The sequence below is a fragment of the Pantherophis guttatus genome, chromosome 2 (genome assembly GCF_059756535.1).
Source record: "Pantherophis guttatus breed Tessera chromosome 2, ASM5975653v1, whole genome shotgun sequence".
Taxonomy (NCBI): Eukaryota; Metazoa; Chordata; class Lepidosauria; order Squamata; family Colubridae; genus Pantherophis; species Pantherophis guttatus.
Window position 1 is genome coordinate 219,972,531 of NC_142064.1, and position 19,176 is coordinate 219,991,706.

Here is a 19,176-nt window from a genome sequence, read left to right on the forward strand (position 1 = left end):
ATTGTGAATAAGACACCATATGAGGTGATGTACAATAGAAAACCCAAATTATCACACATGCACATATTTGGAGTCACTGCAGACGTACACATACCTAAACAATTGAGGAGAAAGGGAGAAAACGTATCCAGGAGATTAAGATTCATGGGATACGAAACTGGAACCAAAGGGTACAGATTTATTGATAGTAATAACAAATTTATAGTATCCAGAACAGCTGTGTTCCATGAACAGGCCAATTGGTCAAAATTGCACCTTAATGAAATATTTCCTAATAAATGTAAAGATAAGATATCTTGCGAGGAAGGAACAACAGAAAATCAAAATATTAACAAAAGTAAGAACAAAACCAAAACTTGGACTAATAGTCAGCATAAAATAAAGACAGACACATTAACAAAAAAGGAAGCTAGATATTTGCATGATAACCATAGCAAGCCTGAAAGAACTATTAGAAACAATAGAAACCAAATACCAAATAAATACAAAGATTACATAATGCATATGAATGGAGAACAAATAACACCTAATACATATGAAGAAGTATTGAAACTTCCACATGAAGAAAGAGAAAAATGGGAACTAGCTATGGAAAAAGAGATGGAAAGTTTACAAGGATTAAATGTATTCACACCTGCGATCGCACCTAAGGATAAAACAATTATAGGTACCAGGTGGATTTATAAAATTAAGAACTTAGAAGGAGGCAATACCTTATACAAGGCTAGACTAGTTGCACAAGGCTATGCACAAAAATATCCAGAAGACTATACTGATACATATTCACCCACAGTGAGAACAGAGAGTGTCAAAACAGCCCTTGTAGTAGCATCTGCACTCAATCTGGACGTATTCCAATATGACATACAGACCGCATACTTACATGCAAAATTAGATAAGGAAATATATGTAAGAGCACCACACAGTCAATACACTAATAAGAACGAAATTTGGTTATTAAATAAGAGTCTGTACGGATTAAAGCAATCCGGCAAAAGATGGTACGATTGCTTGGTAAAAGTACTTAAGACCATGGATTTCAACGCCACCACTGCTGATAACTGTTTCTTTGTAAAAAAGAGTAATGATCATATTGAATTTGTATTAATTTACGTGGACGATATTTTATACATTGGAAAGCATAAAGAGAGCAGGGAAATCTTTGTAAATAAGTTAAATGAACACTTCTCACTGAAATCTCTGGGTAAAGTGAATAAATACCTTGGTGTGCAAATTAACAAAACTAAAAGGGGATTCAAACTTACACAGAAAGATAAAATCATCGAACTCCTAAACAAATGTAACTTAAATAATGCTAAAACCTGTGACACCCCTATGCAAACTGATTTTCTTAGAAACACTGATGAATCTTCCCCTGAGTTTAAAGACAACACATTTTACAGATCAGTTATAGGTTCACTCCTTTATATATCTAATTGGACTAGGCCAGATATTGCATTACCTCTCAATCTATTGTCAAGATATGTTAGTAAACCAACCTTGTATCAATGGGAAGCTGTCAAAAGAATTCTAAGATATCTGAAGGGTACATTAGATTTTTGTTTAATGTTGGAACCCAATAATGACAGAGAACCAAAAATTACTTGTTATGCTGATGCAGATTGGGCTGGTGATACATCATGCAGAAAGAGTACTTCTGGTTATGTTTTTCTATTGAATGATTGTCCAGTTTACTGGTATACTGGTAAACAAGAACTAGTAGCCACTTCTACTACAGAAGCGGAATATGTTTGTTTGTCCAAAGCTGCAAATAACCTTGTATGGTTCAATGATCTGATCACTGATGTTTGGAAGAAACCCACCTTACCATTTATTATGCATGAAGACAATAAAGCGGCCATTGAAATATCCAGATCCGATGCAATTGGACAAAGGTCCAGGCATATTGATATAAAGTTTAAGCATGTGAGACAACTGTCTCAAGACGGATTCATTAAAGCAATACATTGCGATACTTCTGAACAATTAGCTGACATATTAACAAAACCCTTACCTTCTAAACAACACAAATATTTAACTTCTAAATTATATGTATTATATTGTCCTGAATCAGAATGTAATTGGTGTTGTGTAACGAACCGGCATTTAGAGGGGGATTTGTCAGATGTAAATGCCTTATTCTCCAATGTGTAAATAATGTATATATGGAACATCAGAGGTTAACTTATTCTTTGGACTTTAATGTATTCATAACTTACCACTCCCATTCCTAGCTCCACCCCTTGTATATATAAGGAGCCACCCTCACCATTCTCGTTGCTTCTACCTTGAATATTCAGTGAATATAGAATGCCTATCATAATTAAAAAGAAATATATTTAAAGCTTTAACTTCTATTATCTTTATTGAGTCTGATCCTGGAAATATTGCAACAAGATTATTGTTATGGCGCATTTAATTTCAGACTGATATCCCGGTTGCTTTCTGTGGAGTGATATGATGCAAGTTAGTCAAATAAATTTGAATCCTAACTTCTGAATATGAACAGAGAAATAAATTTTCATTATGCTAAATTAAATACTGCAGCTAAAAATTCCAGCAGGACAGCGGTGGGAAGAAGATAGAAAGGGAACACCAGCAAGCTGGATAAAATTTATAAAGGTTGAAGTGTTTCATTAAAAGGTGAAGCCTCATTAAACATAATGATACAAAGGCTCTCAGATTCTGAAGTCTCATTTTAATTCACTGAAATAAAGCTGCTCAGCTAACCAGCTAATTATTTGAGTTTGATGACATCTTTTTGTTGCTTAAGTAGTACAAAATTATTGAACTATTGCATTCATGATGTTTTATTTTAGCACAAACTCAAAAGCTTATGGGCTAATTTGTTTTAAAATACAGTTCCTAGCACTGTTATAATCCTCCCCCTCCTCCTCCTTCTCAAAGATTTTTTCCCATCTGTACCAAATAGGATGCAGGTAAAGCCAGAGCTGTGTCTCCTGCTAGAAGGAGGTAGGAGTGGGATCAGATGAGAGAAGGGCAATTAGACCTTGGGTACATTTCTGCCTGTATAAATTTGCCATCAGGATGGAAATCTTCCTAGGGAGGAGGAGGAGGAGGAGGAGGAGGAGGTGGGGAGGAGGGGGAATCTAATTGCAGCAAAGAAGGAAGAAGTGGCTTGAGTTCTGCTGGTTCCCTTGTAAGAGGGGCCCAGATTGAAACTTTCATTTGCAAAGGCAACTACATTGAAAAACAAAAAAATCTTTTACTTTAATTTTTGTTCACCACCCAGAGTTACCTATAGAAGTTTAATAAACTATATAAGTTTAGTGATGAACAGTCAATCATTCAATCAACAGAAAATTTTGAAATTTTCAGTGGTGTTGTTTCCCTTGGTAAATATGCTTAGGAAATGCACACAGAATTTTTTTATATGAAAGAAATACACTTCAGATTAACAATTAAGAGTAGAAGTAATATTGCGGTTTGAAAATAATTCTATTGTTTACTCAACTAGTAACTCTGTGATATTTATGTTGTTGGGAATAACAGCTGAGTTTTCAATACTTCTAGAATGTTAAATGTTACAGCAACCTGTTTAAATATTTAGTTCTGATGCTTCTAATCATTGATAATTAAAGTAGGTAAAATACAGTGATGTTAGAAATAGTGACAAAATCTGACCAAGACTTGTTTAATTTGCATGATATACAATACAGTTCCTACTGGTTCTGTGGGCATGGCTTGGTGGTCATGTGACTGAGTAGGCGTGGCTTAGTGGTCATGTGGCTGGATGGGCGTGGCTTAGTGGTCATGTGACCAGAAAAACCAACTATCACACATTACACAAAAATAATACAAAAGCTACACAACCGATTCACACACAATGCAAAAGCAGCTGGACTTCACACAAAATGGCGCCTGCAACAAGCAGGAACCTCACAGAGTCACAGAGAGCTCAAAAACAAACTATTACACTTTACACAAAAATACTGGTTCGGGCAATAGGTAGTAAAAAATGCTTTAAAAGGTAAAAAAAAAAAAGTTCCAAGGATGCACGGCACAGCTGATTGTCACAGCTGATTGTCAGAACCTTTTTTTCTACCTTTTTTAAAGCATTTTTTACTACCTATTGCCCAAACCAGTAGTAAAAAAAATGCTTTAAAAAAGTAAAAAAAAAAAAAAAGTTCAGATGATCAGCTGTGCCGCGCAATCATTGGAACTTTTTTTTTACTTGTTAAAGCATTTTTCACTACCGGTTTGGGCGAACTGCCCCGAACTGGTTGCATTTCACCCCGATACAATAGTCTTAAGGGGTCTTGGTGCTCTCTGAGCTTGGTTATTTTCTTGCAGATGCTTCATTACCTAAACCAGGTAACATCATCAGTGCTAGCATGAATGAAACGTCTGCAAGAAAACAACCAAACTCAGAGAGCACCAAGGACTCCTTATTTCAACCCTGAGCTACAAATATTCTCCTTTATTGCTAAGTATAGCCTTGCTAAGCAGTGTATGTGTCCATAATAATAAATTTTCCTGCATGACTATAACATACTTAGATCATAAGCTCAAACATCTTGACAGTTGAGAACTATTTTTCTGGAAAACATTGGTTGTCATGGTACACTACAAGTTAAATATGTGGGTTGTCTTAGAAAATAAAGTGGAAAAATGTGAATGGCAAACATTTGGGTGTGTGGCACTCCTCATGTGCTGCTTCTGGATAATGGCAAGATATGAATCCCAGGAGACTGCCTCTGAAAATAATTATTATCTTTGCCATAAAGTTGGCCATGGAAGAATGCCCTGAAGTCTTTCCCAAGATTTATAAAGCTATGCTGGTTTTTGATATAATTTTGTGCCAAACAAGTTCTTTGGGACAAACAACCCACTGCCACATTAAATTTAATGATAGTGATTTTCACTGGTTATGCAATAGCCTGGGTTCCTAATTGAATCACTATCTTGATTCTCAGACAGTGTTGTAAGTTATGACCTTCTATTAATATAACAGTCCTTAGGAACTTAAGGCCTCCCCTTTAAATGCTCCTTTCATTTATAGATAAATGAGCATCATATTTAAGGAACCAGCATTGTAGCCTGTAACTGAAAATTAGGTATACCATATCTGCTCTGCAAAACTCTGGATAATCACGAAATGACAACAAAGGGTTAAAGTTTTTTGTATTGTCTTACTGCTATCACTGATGATATTACCTGCCAAGTAACAAAGCATCTGCAAGCTAACAGCCAAGCTTAGAGCATCAAGGATTCCACAATTCAACCCTGAGCTAAATTATTCTCTTCTTTTGAAATGTATTTTACCATTCTCTTTACTACTCCAAAATCCTTTGTTACAAGAAGCAATATATACAAAAATAAACATCAGTAAATAAAGAAGCTGAATTCCAATTTATTTAGAAAGTTGTAAGTTGAAGAAAAGCCAACTTAGTGTTGAAAATAAATGGACAACTTTCTGGTTTTTGGCTGAAAATCAAGGCATACTTATTAGATTTGATTAATGATTTCTTAATAGAGAATCATTGATAGGTCCTACTTTAGAGAATTCATGAATATGACTGTGCTTCATGAGAATGGTGTATAAGCAAACATATTATACATATCTGTAATATGATTATTTCCTTTTTATATTCTAAGGACTTCCAATAGTTCAGAATAATAAATATATTTTAAAAATAGAAATAACATTTGAAGTACCCGTGTCCCTCCTGGTTGGTACTGGCCTCTCAGGAGGTTACACGAGGCTGGCTCCAGGGTGTTATCAACGCTTCATTGAGTGAGGGTTACTTCCCCGCGGCCTTGAAAGAGGCGGTGGTGAGGCCTCTCCTCAAGAAGCCGTCCCTGGATCCGGCAATATTGGCCAACTATCGTCCTGTCTCCAACCTTCGCTTTCTGGCAAAGGTTGTTGAGAGTGTGGTCGCGCGACAGTTTCCGCAATTCCTGGAGGAAACATCCTATCTGGATCCGTTCCAGTCTGGTTTCAGGCCTGGGCACAGCACGGAAACGGCATTGGTCGCGTTGGTTGATGATCTCTGGAGGGCTCGGGACAGGGGTTGCTCCTCTGTTCTGGTCCTGTTAGACCTCTCAGCGGCTTTTGATACCATCGACCATGGTATCATGCTGCACCGGTTGGAAGAGTTGGGGATGGGGGGCACCGTGTTACGGTGGTTCTCCTCCTTTCTCTCCGACCGGTCGCAGTTCGTGTTGACAGGGGGGCAGAGGTCGACCTCGAGGCCTCTTATATGTGGAGTGCCTCAGGGGTCGGTCCTCTCGCCCCTCCTGTTCAACATTTATGTGAAGCCGCTGGGCGAGATCATCCGTGGCTTTGGGGTGAGATACCATCAGTACGCTGATGATACTCAGCTGTACATCTCCACCCCAGGCCACCCCAATGATGCCCTTGAAGTGATGTCCCAGTGCCTGGAGGCTGTACGGATCTGGATGGGGAGGAACAGGCTCAGGCTCAACCCTTCCAAGACTGAGTGGCTGTGGTTCCCGGCATCCCGATATAGTCAGTTGACTCCATCACTGACTATTGGGGGCGAGTCTTTGGCCCCCACAGAGAGGGCTCGCAATCTGGGAGTCCTCCTGGATACACAGCTGTCCTTGGAGGAACATCTGACGGCTGTAACCAGGGGGACCTTTTATCAGGTTCGCCTGATCCGCCAGTTGCGGCCCTTTCTTGATCGGGATTCCCTGTGCACAGTCACTCATGCCCTCGTGACCTCTCGCCTTGATTACTGTAACGCTCTCTACATGGGGCTCCCCTTGAAGAGCACCCGGAAGCTCCAACTGGTCCAGAACGCAGCAGCGCGGGTAGTGACGGGAGCAGCATGGCGCTCCCATGTAACACCGCTCCTGCGCGAGCTGCACTGGCTCCCAGTGGTCTTCCGGGTGCGCTTCAAGGTGTTGGTTATCACCTTTAAAGCGCTCCATGGCATAGGGCCTAGCTATCTCCGAGACCGCCTGCTGCCACCGACGACCTCCCATCGACCCGTGCGCTCCCACAGAGAGGGCCTCCTCGGGGTGCCATCAGCCAAACAATGCAGGCTGGTGACCCCCAGGGGGAGGGCCTTCTCTGTGGGGGCTCCCACCCTCTGGAATCAGTTGCCCCCTGAGATAAGGAGAATCCATGACCTCAGTGCCTTCCGCCGTGCCCTTAAAACCTTCCTTTTCCAACAAGCCGGGCTGGCCTAATTCTTTTTACATGTTTTTTAATTGTTTGGTTTATTGTTTTAATTAATGGGGCCAAATTTATATATATTTTTTAACTGTATTTTAATATTTGTATTTGATGTTTTTATTTGGCTGTTCACCGCCCTGAGTCCTCAGGGAGAAGGGCGGTATACAAATTCAAAAATAAATAAATAAATAAATAAATAAATAAATAAATAAATAAATAAATAAATAAATAAATAAGGTATTTATTACACTAAAAATGCTTCTGTCATTTTACAATGTTGTATAACTCCAGAAATGATTAATCTATAAATGGAAAAATATAACAAAGAATTAGAATACTCATTTTTTTTAAAGACTAGACCAAAAAAAGCCAAATTTATAAGCCTGCCTTTCCTATCATTTATGTTGTATTTAAGTGTAATTTCCATTAGAATTTTTGTTAAAGCCTAATTGGACTCCCATACATTTCCTCAGCATAAGGTCTTCAGAGCTGTTTTGACAGCCATTGGAAGCATATACATAAAAGCCTAAGATACTTATCCAAATCCAATTCAAAAATTAAAAAAGAGGAGACAAAACTTTGAAGTTGGTCTTCAGTGTTATCCATTTTGATAAAATATAATTATTTCTAAATATTAGCAAAAGTAAATTTAATGAAATGTTTTTCTTTAATGGCCAGCCTTTACATTTTATTTCAGAAATAAATGAACTACTGATTAAGGTAGCTAAAGTATAGAACCAGAACCTTGTATAGGTACAGCCATATGAAATCAGTCAAGAAAAAGAACTTTCTATGATAATGTCTCTGAGTTCATTTTAATTCTCCAGTACAGTATTCACAGTTCACAAGAGAACTATTCACAGTTCTCTTGCAATTATTTGGGAAAGAGAGGGGTATAATCCCAAATACAGTTCTCTACATATCTCATTGAAAACTATGTAACTTCCAAGATATTCTTTAGCTCCAGCCCTATAAATTACTTCTGGTGAATATTTATGTAGCTTAATAATGGTAATTATCAAAGAAATTATTTAAAACAATGGTTGTAACATATGGAGATATGACCTGAGTGACATTATGTTAATGTGAACTGCAGACTATCTGAGTTAAAAATCTGAGTTAAAAATGATACAGACAAGAGAAACAGATGACTTTAAATACTTTGGCCTCTGTAAAAATATGAAAAGTAATTTTCATTACATAGAAAGAAAAGAGGAAATGGGTCATTTACAGCTTTGATTATTTAATTTGCAGCTACTTATATCCTGCCAAGCTGAGCCATGGGGACAGCTGATGAATTAATCAGCACTGTAACAGGATGTAAAAACATTTGGGTGATATCACCAATTGTACATATAGTCATTATGATGACATTTGATATGACAGTTTCAAGACTAAATAATGAATTATATGAGCCCTGATGGTACAGTGGTTGGAATGCAGTATTGCAGGCTAACTCTGCCCACAGCCTGGAGTTTGATCCTGATGAGACTCAAGGTGGACTCAACCCTCCATCTTCCCAAGGTTGATAAAATGAGCCAGATTGCTGGGGGCAATATGCTGGCACTGTAAGCCACTCAGAAGATGCTATAAAGTATTATGGAGCAGTAAATAAGTGCTTAACTGCTATTCCTATTCCTATTGTTTTATGTGTTTATTTACTGTAATTACTACTGTTGTAAATAACCCTTAATTTTAAAGCAAAATTTATAAAAGCCCACTTAATTCTATAAAATATATTTCATTTCTAAGAAAGGCATGTAGGGAGATGTGCATATCTCTTTTTTTCATCTGGTTTGGATAGAAACAAAGTGTTAGTAATACTAGTAGGTAGTGGTAATAAAGAGGAAGACAATAAATCCTATATCTGGTGATATCGAAAGCTATAGAGAGTCATAGAGATGAACTTGAAAAGATGGGCAGTTAAGAAATATGAAATTAGACAGACAGACAGACAGACAGACAGACAGACAGACAGACAGACAGACAAAGATAGATAGATAGATAGATAGATAGATAGATAGATAGATAGATAGATAGGCTTTAAGATCCACGGACCTCACCTTCCAGTGTTCATGGAACTGAAGTCCATGCATCTTCAAGTGGCCAAGGATGAGAAATGCTAACTGTCATCAGCATAGCTCCAAAATCAACCTTATGACTCTGTTTCCTGACCTAGATTATCTCCGAGGGCTGACAAAAACTTTACAGTTACAAAACCTTTACAAAAACTTTTTTTGCATCCAAGTATTTAAAGACTAAATTCTTGTTACATTTTATAGAGCCTCCAGAATGTCTGTGTTGCTTGTGAATTCTAGGAGCTGAAATGCAAAATAATGGCAGAGAAATTCATGTTCTCAAATGAAAAACTGAGTCAAATTCAATTAATTTCTATTCCGATATGTGCACCCTTAATGAATGTTTAGCAAACAGGAGCAAATTGTACTAACATATATATTTCTTCCCTTTTCCTTCAAGCATTGGATATGAATCACAGCTAAAATGTATACAAAAGCTGAAATTGCTTTTTTCAAACCCCAAGGGGAGACTTTGTGGCCAGATTTGGAAGTTGAATATTCCAGAATATCTTTTCAATGAAAATCTTGAGTCTTTCCTGCTGCACATCTAAATGGGAACTAAATTGCCCTCTGTCTTTGTCAGGACTCATCTAACCTTACTAAAATATTTTTTTTAAAAAATTGATGGCTTAAATCTTGTTTAGTTTTGTTTCTAGTATCATTGGGAAGGAAATCAGGATGGAAATATGCTGCCCCATATTGTGCAGAGGGACTTAAATCCTGTGAAATAGAAAAGATATTTGATTGAGTCTTACAGCAGGCGGCTAGCTGAGCTTTAAAGTTGGTCAGCACTCAAAAGTTTTTCCCCTTGATATCTTCCACTAAGAAAACTGATTCTTTTCTATTATGGCTTTTTAGTCCAGGATTAAGGAAGGTATCCACCAGTTTAGATTCCAAACTGTACTATTGTCATATTTCCACAAAGTATCCAAGGAGAAGCATTTTTGTACATGTAGACCAACATAGGCAGATATCAAACAAATGCAGTCCTGCCCTTTTATGATGTGACCATCCACATTATTGACTACCTTGGGGACTCTAAAGCTGAATGTGTAGACTCTTTCAAGGGGAGGGCAAATATATTCCTTTATACAAGTTTTCAAATGGCTGTTCTTATTTTGTTGTCTTTTAAAATTATAAAGAAATTTTAGACTGTCAGACTATCTAGGTCTCAGGCCAAGGTGAAGTTGTAGATTTAGCCTTGTATGGCTTTTGGTTCAGATTAATGTTGTAACTTTAGAAAGACCTCCAAATTTCATTTCATTTTATTTACTTTGCTTTATATATTACTGCTATATTGAGTAGCCTACAACAAATTTAGCAATTAAAACTAGTTATGATGGCTAATAATGCCCAATCTGATGTACCATATTTCAGGAATAGGACGGTCTTTACTTATCCTTGAATAATTTTCACAACTCTTCGAAAGCTTAGAAAAAAGCTATCTGAGGATAGGCTGTTTTAAAAGAGAGAGTGGTTCCTTTATGCTTTGTACAATATATCACATATTATACTACTGTTCTAAAATGAAGTTATAATAAATTCACTACTATTATTACTACTACTACTACTATTACTGCTATTACTGTCCCAAAGGTGTTTTTCAAGAGGCAACTGGATTTTCTGTTTTTCATTGAAGTCGTTTTGCTTCTCATCCAATCGATGAGAAGCAAAACATCTTCAAAGAAAAAACAGAAAGTCTGGTTGCCTCTTGAAAAAGCACCTTTGGGACAAGCATGACCTGGTTGACTGAGAATCTCCAAAGACATACTGCTATTACTCTATAACAGATTGTAGTGAAAAGAATTTTTCAAAAAATCATAACTACAATGCAGTGTAGAAGTCTAATAGTTTCTTTTTTCTTTCTTTTGGGTAAATGTATATTTCTAGTGACTGGTAATTGATCACAATAAAATTGTACTGTACAATATTGTAAATTTCTTCTTATTCTATCCATGATTCATGGTTGGGAACTGAGTTCTAAGGAAAACAGAAGCTGGGAGCAGGGAATAGTATATTATTGCTTTATGTAGTCAATTCTGTTGAAGATAGAGAAATGCCATTTTTCATAGGTATTATGAAATGTAATATGACTTTTTTAGGTAATAGTATGCACTTTTAATTACATTACGTACTTCTAATAGATTTTTTAAGAGTTCCTGATACAATGAAAATGCCTGGAGGAATCCATTTTTCAGTTATGTATATATATTCTAACAAAATGATCTAGCCAAAGTCAAACGTTTCAAAGGGATTCAGTAGTTTCAACAGAACAGTCAGATATAATAGGATGCTAAGCTTCCACAGCTTCCACTGACAAAACCATTCTTGTGTCACACCTATGCAGCACATACTTGTGTTTAAACATCACAGGCCATTATACCTAAGCAAATTAAAGGATACATTGATCAGAATGAATTTTCCTAAGGATTTTATAAAAGGCTGGCTTCAGGGGATCTGTGCCGGATTGTTTGTGTGAATGTACATTTCTCCATTCTTTGGGGAAAGTTCTTCCTTATAGCATGAAAGCATTTTCACAAACAGCATGACTGGTATGCCACAGACAAAAGTCATCTTGACTTCCTGTAATCCCACTGTCATGCATTGAACTAACGTAGAAATATTTCTCATGCTAGCTCCTTTTCTCATTATTACTTTGGTGTTTTCTTTTAATTAAGCAGCTAAAGTGGCTTAAATATATTATATTCATTATATAATGATGGCCTCTTCTATTCTGTTCTTGTTCCCTCCTTCCCCAGCTTCCTCAGGCTCAAAAGGTAAACTATTTTCAGTCAATACTTGAAGAAATCACCAACTCTTCACGCTTCTACATCATGAAATTACTTTACAATGATGATCAGTGAAATGCTTAACAATGTCACACTAGTGAACTGGAGAGCATGACATTGTTTAAATTAGAGCAGGACTCTATGTATAGACATATCGCCCACTGAGATACAATTGAGACACAACATGAGAGTAATTTAAACCAAATGGAGACAGGGTGGACTACTGCTTTGTGCAAATAAAGGATGCATTTTGTTTTGACTTAGGAAAAAAATGGGTAGCCTTAATCTTTGAGACAATCATGACCTGGATGACTGAGAATCTCTACAGAATCTCTACGGACTGGTAGCCTTAATCATTACAGAGAAGTCATTCAAAGGTATTTATTCTAGAGAAACAAATGAACTATATACACAGCTATATTCTTTCACTGGTCCCCATTGTATTGTCTTCTCAAAAGCCTCTGAGTGCATCTAACATACATGTTGTGCAGAAAAGTTTCCATGCAATGTGCTGGTATTATTAGTGTACAGCTTCTGCTTTGATATGGTCTGTTTCAGAGCTATTTCATAGCATTTCATGATCTCACAAATAATAATGGCGGCTGCTACAACATATCACTTGGTGCCCATTGCAATTTCATGTATAATTTACAAATGTAATTGAGATAAAAGTATAACAACAAATGCCTCAAAGTGGAATGCCATCATATAATTAGGGACACCATTTTTAGCTTCCAAGGATCTCCACTAATATGGTAATACAGTAATCTCTATTTTTTAAAGATTCTTGAAGGATCTGATTTCAGTTATAGGAGTCTGAAGGCCTTTCGGTCTATGTGATTTCTTTTTTCTCCATTTTTGAACTACAGCCTCTCACCCCACCCATTCTTCTCTCCTGATCTTGCTATCTCCTTTCCATGAATGTGGACAATAAAACACACACACTGTCTGGACAAATAGATTTAGCAATAACATCTTCTATGTTTAACCTAGACAGAAGCAAGAATGGTTTTATCTGGGTATTATTATTCCTTAAAGCATCTATAGTTAGGGAAGAGCCTTAATTTGATGGGAATTGTATTTAATAATGTTTAATACTTTCTTTACTGGCTGTTTTTCTTACAAATAGTTTCTGACTATTCTTCTCATTGTACAAAAAAGAAAACTTCTACTTTTTTACAGAGGAAATAGCTATGGCTGGGCAAATTTTAATGAAAAAACCCTATGTTACTGAGAATTATTCAGCATCTTATCCTTTTCTTTAAAAAATTGCAGACTCTTGAAAATTATAATCGCCTTTTAAACTAGCCTCACTCACAGTCATTTGCTATGAAACTGAATAGTGACAAAGCAAATGTTTGCTAAATATTCTCTTTCATGTTGCAAGTAAGATATCTTTCATGATCACAATTTTGAAATAGCTATGGTGGTAGACTCGAGGGATAATGTTCCTAAAGTTCTTCTGGTATTAAATCTTACTACATATGATAGATGCAACATTGTCCGTTGAAATATTTGCACAAGAGTTTTATAGTTTTTAAGCATACTATCACAAGTTCAGGAATTCTGGCTTAGAATTCTAAAAACAAAGAGATACAGCTATTTCCTACTTGAATCCTTTATGTTCAGTTCTTCAATGATCCAGCTAAATGCCAGGATTACCACTAGAAAATCTGAAATAAGTTTTAAGCATACACATGATCTCTTTTGCAAAATATTAGGAAAATATAACTATGCCTTCATTTTGCGAAATGATCTCCAAATCACTGAGTATAATTTGTAGGCAGGGATATTCCTCACTTTTGGTAAGAAGAAAATAAAGAGCAGAATGAAAAATGAAATAAATTACAGCAGCATGGGCTTTCTTCCAATATCACAAAATGTTAAGGGACTGCAAGGTTTAATACATTTGCCTCATCAGTCAGGTTTCTTTTCTTGGACTTGCTACAGTCTTTATACTTCTAAAGAATTTTCATCAATTATTTTCCATATTAATTTTTTAGATTTTGCAGCAGTCGTTTTTAATTTTCAGAACATTCTTTGGGCTTAAAATATAATGTTGATTCTAATCATTCTTAAACTAGCTGCCACTCTTCCTTATGCTACATTCAAGAGTAGGTAATTTGTGATCCTCCAGATACTAATGAATTTCAGCTCCCCACAGGTCTCATCAGGGTTGCTGGAATATTTAATGGAATCATATTTGAAGGGTCAGAGGCTTCTTTATCTGTGTTAACTAAACAAACAAAATGATTTGTTAGTATTAAAATATGCACATTTTTCAAAGCACTAATATTTCCTCTGTGCATTAGCAGAAATGTATTTCTTAATTAAGAATATATTTCTTTGCATACTATTTAGAACTGCATCGAACTTCCATGGCTTTTACCGTCTCAAAAATGTCCATACCAATAAATATCTGACAATAGAGCCATTTAATGCAAGATTCCTACAAATATTCTTTGAACACTAAAAAAAACTTGCTGAAACTAACCCAATACTATTGAATTGCATACTTAGTGTGGGCAAGGTGAACAGCTTCTTTGGATCAAGAGTTACAGTTCTCAGAAAGAAAGATTTGATTGCGCTACATTTTCACCATCAGATCTATTATCAAGGAAAAGTAACTGTTGGGTAGCTGAGATGAACATGATATAAAACCCTGAGTGGAAATGGTTGGTTGGATAAGAAGACATTTTCTTCATTTTTAATCCTTACAAATATAACATTCAGATTTTTGCCCAACCAAGTGGAGCTTGATGAGAAGCTTTCAAATCCATCTGGCATTTTGAAGAAGTTCACTGCACAGGTTGATGCATTCTTTATGAATGAGTGAGTCAACACAAGTGCACTTTTTCCCATATGGTGGCTGAATATGTGCTGCATTTTGTTTGAATCTATATAGTAGTGTTTCTCAATCTTGGCAACTTTAAGCTATGTGGACTTCAGCTCCCAGAATTCCCCAGCCAACTATGCTGTGATTCATTTTGCATATAAGTAGTCATTATTGCAAGAAGCAGTATTTTTTTTCTATTACTATTAGCCATAGTCACCAAAATTATCAGGCGTACAATGGTAAAGAAAATGGTGGTTTAAATCACTTATATTTCTGACCTTTAATTGCTGTATATTCATTCTGAAGAATATATTTAAATTTGCCATATTAAACTTTTTGTAGTTGCATATGTATCACAAACATACATTGCAATGATGAAATATTAGAGCTTCTCAGTCGAAAGCAAGGCAAAATAGAAAGACTTGTATGATAAAATCAACTATAAAACCTGCAGCAAAAATAACTATAAAGCTATGAAAATACTGAAAACTAACAATGTGCAAATCACCCAGGATCTGATTTTGATTAGTGAATTGATTCAAAGGGTTGATTCAATTTGAAGAGCCAAGTCTACAGTATTTGATTTGAATTAATGGTAAGAAAAATACATGTGTACATATGCAAAAGTCCATTAAATCATGATATTGGTTCCAAGCCACCTGATTTGATTTAATGCATTCAACTGATTCAGCTCTTTGATCTAAAGGTTTGATTCAAAGCAGCAATTCGGTCCTTTTGCCTTTGAACAGTTTTCACAATGCTACTAAAATGGTTTCTACTTTTTTTTTTTGGTGGCACTCAGTTTCTAGACTGTACTCCTCAAATATTTTTATTAGTACCTATTCTAGGATTTTTTTATGCCTCAGATTAACTCAACTGGGGACAATCTACTGCAGACTGAATCATAATTAAAATGGTCAGTATTTCTGTGGCCATCCCCTTACTTTGTTTACTTGTTTGTTGCAAGGGCACTTGGAGATTACATCTTTGAGTTTAAAATACAGGCTGATAAATATGGAAGAAGACATTGCTTCAACTAACCTGCCTCCAAGTCATTTATGGTTCTGTAGGCTAAAACCTGCATTTCAAATAAAATCCTTTGGAAACGGAAAAACTGGTAGTGCAGATGACAAAAAATATACAATGTGATTAAAACAGACATCTAGCAACCATATTGTGGACTCAATGGGATTTTTAAAGGCAGAACCACATTGTTGTGGCCTGTCAGCCGCCAGACCCTCCAGCAGCCGAATCAGAGGAGGAGGGGGAGGAGGCGTGGGAGTCAGGGTCAGCATCAGGGCAACCTGGGAGCTCTGAGGGGGAAGAGGGAATGGAGCTGGCAGAGAGAGGCAGAGTCAGCCCTCAGATGGAGAGTCAATAGATCTGGAGGTGGTTGATGAAGAAGAGGAGGAGCAGCTGGGTCCAGTGCCTGATGCACGGCTGCGCAGAAGGCAGAGAAGAGGAGAACAGTGGAAAGCCATGGGCCAATCCTGGGGAAGGAAGAGCCACCGCTGCTAGTGAGGCCCCACCCTAGCTCTGGGGATAAAAGGCAGGGGGCGGAGATGAATAGATGTGGCAGACAACTATTCATCTTCTGGGCGGATGGAATTGTTAGCCTGTGAGAGAAACTTTTTGCCAGGGCTGCCGGCATTCCTAATAAAGGAATCTTTTGAGTTCACGTCAGAGGGTTTGTCGTGTTTGGGGAACTGGGTCAGAACACACATATACCTTGACATGGCGTGGCAGTCATCCAGAGAGGAAATTTTCAGAACATAAATTGTTAAATAGTTGCCTTTGTTCGGCAACAGTCATTATACAACTAAAACTATCTTTGACTGCTCATCTTGTAACCGAACTAGATCCAAAAAGCATCCTCAGCTACATATTTGAAAGTTTATTAGAAGTCCACTACTTCAGATCAATAATCACTACTTAGGAGGACAGCTGAACCACTTACATTCAATTATTTTCATCTGGTTTGGATTAAGTTGTTTTCAGAAATCTAGAACTCTCTTCCTTTTATACATCTGTCGGTTTCCTCCTGATTCAGAGATAGTTCCCTATTAGTGATCAACCAAGAAAGGAAGAATTAAGTCAAACTTCTTTCGTTATAAATGATCAAAGAAACTTTATGATTCAATTTTGTATACTGGTCAATAGAACATCTAAAAAACCTTCCATAATAAGTCAGCTTTGTTAGTCCGTATCAAATTTATTTTCACTTTAGCTATCTTTATGATTATGTCAGGCACTCTGTTTGGATTGCCAATCTCTCGGTGGCTTTTTTATATATATATACATATGACATGTAAATATTCTGGTATTATTTAAACATAATTAAAGAAATAATTAATTAAATAATAATTTAATTAAATAATTAAAGTGCAATTGTTACTTTTTAAAATTATGACTATCAATTACCATTCAGAACATTTTCATGAATTTGGGGCAGATTTCAAATCTTAGAATTACCAGTTATTTCATGGATGGATGGATGGATGGATGGATGGATGGATGGATAGATAGATAGATAGATAGATTTTAGAAATAGTTTATAAAATACATAAGCAATCTTTTTTGTAGTACAAAAGATACCACCCCCCCAAAAAAAAGCAGACACCAATTTTCTTTCTTTAAATGGGTGTTAGAATATAGAATGAAACAATGCATGCAGGATTTGTAAATATAGGGAACATGTTAATACAGTTTTGCATGTGAAATGGTACATTTCAAAATGGTTATTATATTAATCATGAACCATCCAAATTAGGAATTATGCCCAGGTCAATTTAAAATATAATAAGGAATTATCAAGGTATGAAATATATATTTATTTATTTAGAGTAAATAAATAATTTTATTTGTTTGTGGAGTTTGTGGGTATGAATTAGCACACTTGATTCCTCTTCTGCCATGTCTCTCAGTCATAAGTATTCCTCTATAACAGCCCACTGAGGTATTGTTTTACATGATTTGTGGAAACAGCAGGCTTCAAGATGTGTTAACTTATTCCTATTGTGAGGTATTTTGTGCTGATCCTCTAAAATCAGAGAGACTACTGTATCTGTTACACATCTTAATGAAAGAGAGCTCACCTTAAGAAAATTATTTTGCTCTGTTTGAAAATATTGGGGTTTTTTTCCTTTCTCAAATGTTTTAAGAACATGACTTGGGCAATAACTGTTCATTTAAAGTTTCCAGAAGTTCCCGTTCTTTTTTCTTTGAGCACAGAATGCTGTCCTTTTATCCTAACACAATTTTGAAAAATCTAGGCACACCATTCATCATTCTTTGCTTCATTTTGTTTTGTTTTTTTTCCCATTCTTCAAGGTGTTGAATTACATAAAGAATGGAAAATTTGCAGTCTTGATCTTGTCATGAAACTGCACTGGGAGAAACATTAGTGAATTTATTAAAGTTAACTAAGAAGCTAAATGGAATCAAATGAAGTTCAGAAGAAAAAAATGCTACAATACAGTGATTGGTGTATGCTTTTTTTTCCCCTTTTTGAAGTAGCACTTATTTATATCTCTTGGTTGTACATGAAAACCTTCTTTGAGCATTCAAGGTAAAATATGTTGTGGAGCACTGCATCTTCATTATACCTTCCAGTTTCACTCTTGACTGCAATCTGTATAGATGCAGACCTGCAACACTGAATGAACAGTTTATGATTTAAGAACACTGACTTCCCCTCTGAACATTCCTTGGATCAACACAACGATGTTGGATTCATTCAGAGGCCAGCCCATTTTATGCAGGTGGCACTCAACATATGACCACAATTGTGATTCGGATTGCCATTGTAGATCATAAAGCAAAACATCACGTGACTGCATTGATTTACAACAGCAATCCTGGCACTCACTTTTATGGTTCCTAACCAAGATTCAAAGCTTATTAATAAGTACCCATTCCAATCCAAGCCATTCCGGGTTTAGTCTTACCCATCCCTGAGCCTCAGTAAAAGAAGAAACTGTCTCCAACTCTCCCCCCAGGGGTGGGCTTCAAAAATTTTAGCAAGTCGTTCTCTGCCCAGTTGCTGGGTGGGCAGGCCATAGTGGGTGTGGCCTAGTTGGCCTCCTGCATGACAGCGGGGGTTGTTTTTGCCCTCCCCGGGCTCTGGAGGCTTTTTTCGAGCCTCCAGGAGGGCGAAAACAGCCCCCCAGGCTCCGGAGGCCCATTTCCAGCCTTCCCGAACTTCCGATAGGCCCGTTTTTCACCCTCTCTGAGCCTCCGTGCGTGCTCTGTACTTACCTGCATCCATAATGGGCCATGTGGGGACTCCTGGGAGGGATGGGTGGGGCC

General features: G+C 36.8%; 1 protein-coding gene across 3 annotated transcripts in view; it reads left to right on the forward strand.

Moving 5' to 3' along the window:
- The window catches only part of CACNA2D3 (calcium voltage-gated channel auxiliary subunit alpha2delta 3), a 563,616-nt gene that overhangs the window by 410,590 nt on the left and 133,850 nt on the right, over window positions 1-19,176 (forward strand). The window contains exon 14 of one of the 3 annotated variants that reach the window (XM_060688326.2): window positions 12,003-12,020. The exons of the other annotated variants lie outside the window; for them this stretch is intronic. Within the exon in view, the coding sequence (XP_060544309.2) occupies window positions 12,003-12,020 (18 nt within the window). The remainder of the gene's footprint in view (window positions 1-12,002; window positions 12,021-19,176) is intronic. 3 annotated transcript variants of the gene reach the window in all.